This window comes from Ceratina calcarata, unplaced genomic scaffold (assembly GCF_001652005.2).
Source record: "Ceratina calcarata isolate Rehan_Ccalc_2016 unplaced genomic scaffold, ASM165200v1 scaffold9, whole genome shotgun sequence".
NCBI classification, from domain to species: domain Eukaryota; kingdom Metazoa; phylum Arthropoda; class Insecta; order Hymenoptera; family Apidae; genus Ceratina; species Ceratina calcarata.
Window position 1 is genome coordinate 35238 of NW_017180367.1, and position 4016 is coordinate 39253.

The 4016-nt window shown below is 38.8% G+C and overlaps 1 protein-coding gene across 1 annotated transcript; it reads left to right on the forward strand.

The window, feature by feature from the left end:
* Window positions 1–2221: 2221 nt before the first annotated feature.
* On the forward strand, window positions 2222–3632 carry LOC108631384 (ankyrin repeat domain-containing protein 16). Its single transcript, XM_018035235.2, has 3 exons — window positions 2222–2727; window positions 2827–3090; window positions 3188–3632. Exons 1-3 carry the CDS (start codon window positions 2421–2423, stop codon window positions 3547–3549), a joined length of 933 nt encoding a protein of 310 aa, XP_017890724.1. The 5' UTR covers window positions 2222–2420; the 3' UTR covers window positions 3550–3632.
* The last annotated feature ends 384 nt before the right edge of the window (window positions 3633–4016 follow it).

Genomic DNA, 4016 nt, shown 5'->3' on the forward strand with positions numbered 1-4016 from the left:
ATAAAGTGTTTATATTGTAAAATTATTCAGCGATGCATAAAAGTAATTGAATAATTGTAAATTATTCGAATCATCCTAATAATAAAAGTTTTCGAACGAATTTGAAGGTTTATTAGAAAATTTCTATAGTGAAGGACAATAATAAGAGATCAATTTCCGCGAGTTCTGTAAATTAAGTTTGCAAGATTGTATCCGACGTGAGTTGAAAGGAGATTCATCGTATGCAAATTGACGATCGATCGTCAAGGGTGAATTATATTCCACGCTGACCGATGTTACGGCTGACAAAGGAACGGCTGGTACTACTGTAATCCAAATGCTTTACGAGCTAACGCGACATACCAAACAATCAAGAAAGTTCAATCTCGCTGTTATTCACTCATACGTGAAAGTATTCAGTCAATTTCAGATTTGCAGATTATGTGGTGATACAAAACTTCTGCCGTTATTGATCCTTATTTGATAGGAACGTTGACAAATTGATACGTTTATTTACTTGCCAATGAACTGAATATCCCGATTCTTTTTCATATACAACATATGATTAATAAATATTTTTCCAAAATGATTCCAACGATGATCAATTAGGGTAAACTGAAGATATAAACGTTTTAAATCGACGTGTATACGTGATTAATCGATTTTGTTTGGTATTCAAGATTCCTTTCCGAGATGATTTTAGGATACTAGAATTGAAATGTGTATTAAATGATGATCAATTAGGGTAATTTGAATTACGGGTTGCCGCAAGGTCATCGATAGTCGCATCACGCGAACGATGCGAGCGGCAAGATAAATAACGAGAAACGGCGAATGGGACGTCTTCAGTCCGGCAATTATATCGAAGCGAAAGGTTTTGATCGAACCTTGAACGTTCGCGAGGAGATTTTTTTCGCTATGCGCAATGCTCGTCGCGTAGCCGCACACTTGGTTGCACAACCAGCCCGGAAACGCGTTATTGGTGGTTAATTGTTCGCATTGTTAACTCGCGCCGACATAACGGTTATGGAAATCTCGTGGAAAAAATAAAATTACCTTTCTAAGTAAATCACAATCTCTTGTTTTCAACCATGCTGCTTATTACCTAAATGCTCTTACCCGTGTAGTTCAATTTTAATGTACCTTAACACATGTTATCAACATCGATTACAATGATTGACGTTGTTAAGAACCTTTCAATTGCATTTATAACTAATCGCACGTGAATTGAAGATTGCATAACCGCATATTATTTTGTTGTTATTGTCTGATTCTCGATATCTTTATACATGGAAGTGCGGGAATCGAATGCATTCTTCATGATTCAATTGTGATCTTATAATTCCGTGATCCTCGTGACACATAGCCTCGCACAATTAATTTTTCTACACTTGTTTTGGTAAGGATTTTACTGATTAGGATTATTGACCATTTTTGTACTATTAAAATGTACAGTGTCCCAGAAAAAGTATTAGAACCAGAAAGGGGTGATTCTGTAAGTGTTTCTAAACAACAGTTTCCTTTGCTAAGACGCAAAGTGAGCCATGGTTTTTGAATTATTAACGAAAAACACTGACCAATGAGAGCACGCGTAGGACCCGCACCCAGCCACGGGTAGGTTGGCTCGGATCGTGACGCTCGGCTCTGGATTAGCGCAGGCCTTACACGCGCTCTTATTGCTTATTGCAATAAGCGGAATAAAAGTATGAATGAAAGCAACGAGCGAACGATTACACCGAATCAACCGTGAAGAACCTCACAAAAAGTTAAAAAAAAATCGAAGAGCTTTGCATAGGATTATTCGGGTGATTTCAGAGGGAGTGATCAGAACAGAAAAATATCGAAGAGTCGATGTGATACGGTCGACGGTCGACGGTCAAAGAAACTGCGAAGCGTGCCATATGCCCCAACGAGGAGAGACTATTAAAGTGCCCGTGTAATCGATGAAAAAGCGAATGGTGCTCAATGGGACTTAAAACACAGTCGGTATCCCTTCTTTTCAGTGGTAATTTACCGAGGAAGTCGGTAAATGGGAGAAAATATCTTCTCGGCGCTATTCGCTGTTCCCATGGACCTGAAGGGCGATGCATAGTCGAAGGGTAGGCTCCCAAAAGCGGAAGGGAAAAACAGCAGGGTCGTCTCACTCAATGTATTATTTTGTTAACAAAATGATAAAAACTTAAATTGCGCTCAATCGCATTCTCACTCGATTGCAGCGCGTAGCGACGAAGTGGCAACTTTCATAATTACAACTGTGCGCATTGCACACAAGTATTTGTTCATTCTAACTGTGAACTCTTTAGGTGTAGCGTTAGTTGCATGTGGCAGTTCTTCCGTAACTTGTCAACTATTCTTTTTTCAACAAACTCATCTTTGTAAATAAAACCGTTTTCTTCTTTCAATCCTAATGTGTACTGGATATTCTTCTAAGAATTCAGAATATGACAGACACCAATATGTTTCACGACTTCCTGCATGCTTGTCAAAATGGCGATTTATCTAGAGTGGAAATCCTCGTATCGAAAAACAACATTCAAGATTGGACCCCCTTCCGGTACTCCGTTTCCGGTGATACCGCGTTGCATGTTGCAGCGCGTGAGGGCCATTTGAATATCATTCGTTACTTATGCGAGGCTTTCGATAAGCCGGACTTCAGAATCGACGTTGTCAACAAAGACATGAAAAGGCCGCTGCACGAGGCGGCGCAATTCGCTCGTAGTGATGTCCTGATATATTTAATTAAGAAAGGTGCTTTTAATTAGTATAATGCATTTGCTTCTAAATAAATGAGATAAAAGGAATTTAATGCACTTTTATGTCATAAATCGTCTATCTGCCCTTTTATAGGTGCGACCGTAGATTGTTTGAAGCGCGCCGATTGGACGCCACTCATGCTGGCTTGTACGAAAACCGGAAGTAAGGCCTGCGAATGCATCGCCGCGCTCTTGGAGGCGAAAGCAAATCCCCTTTTACGAAATAAAGACGGATGGACACCTTTGCATATAGTTTGTCGCTCTGGCGACGAAAATGCCTTTGATTTATTGACTAATCAATCCGTTGATTGTATAAATGATCGAACCAATAATGGTCGCAGTGTTATGCACATCGCTGGTAATAAATTAAACCGTGGAATATTCTTTGTCATTAAATTCAGAATTTGAATAGTATACAAATTTTTATATCATCGAATTATATTTTAATTTCCTAGCTTTTCATGGGCACAAGGCTTTAATCGATCGTCTTGTAAAACTTAATGCAAATATGTTAAACGCGCGAGATTCTTCGGGGTCCATTCCCCTCCATGAGACCATTAAAGGAGGCCACTTGAGTCTAGCGAAGCGATTAATAGAATTGGGAGCTGAAATAGGAGCTGAAGACAATGTTGGTCAAACTATTCTGCACGTGGCAGCTTTAGCCGGGGATGTGGAAGCTGTTAAATATATTTTGGATAACAAATTAATCGATGTCCATAGAGAAGCGTTGTTTAATGTAACGCCTTTAATTGCAGCTCGAAGAAGCAATCAGAAAGATACGATCGAATGTCTGATTCAATATGGTGCTGTTAAATAAATTGTCTTTGTTTCTGAATATTTGAAATAAATAAAATTGTCTACTTGATTCCTAAATAAAACATGACAAATTTGTTATTCAGAGATTGGTACACATTTATTTATCCTCTTTTCCTGTATCAGACAGTCTTAAAGAAGCATACAAAAATGAAGAAACGGAGGCTCTTAGTAGATCGGAGATATCTAGATTTGACATTCTTCTATCTTCGCCTGTGTTCTTGCTTTTGTTCTTCTTCATTTTCCTGTTCCTGTTGCTTCTGTTCTTCGGTCTTCTTTTCGTATATCAGCGTGCGCAGGCAGAAACTTACAAATGCGCGTGAGTTACACGTGTACGTGCTACAAACCATGTCCGCGTTTATTATATTCTTCATTCCATCATTTTCAATTACACGTTCGCTTAAATATCATTTACAAAGAGGGAACATAAATGGTAAATATAGATCACAGAATCTCCACGAATTCTATGCG

Coding starts and splice junctions, on each gene's coding strand:
- LOC108631384 (XM_018035235.2), top strand. CDS start 2,421: ATGACAGACACCAATATGTTTCACGACTTCCTGCATGCTTGTCAAAAT. Junction 2,728..2,826: donor GATATATTTAATTAAGAAAG/GTGCTTTTAATT, acceptor GCCCTTTTATAG/GTGCGACCGTAGATTGTTTG. Junction 3,091..3,187: donor CAGTGTTATGCACATCGCTG/GTAATAAATTAA, acceptor TTAATTTCCTAG/CTTTTCATGGGCACAAGGCT.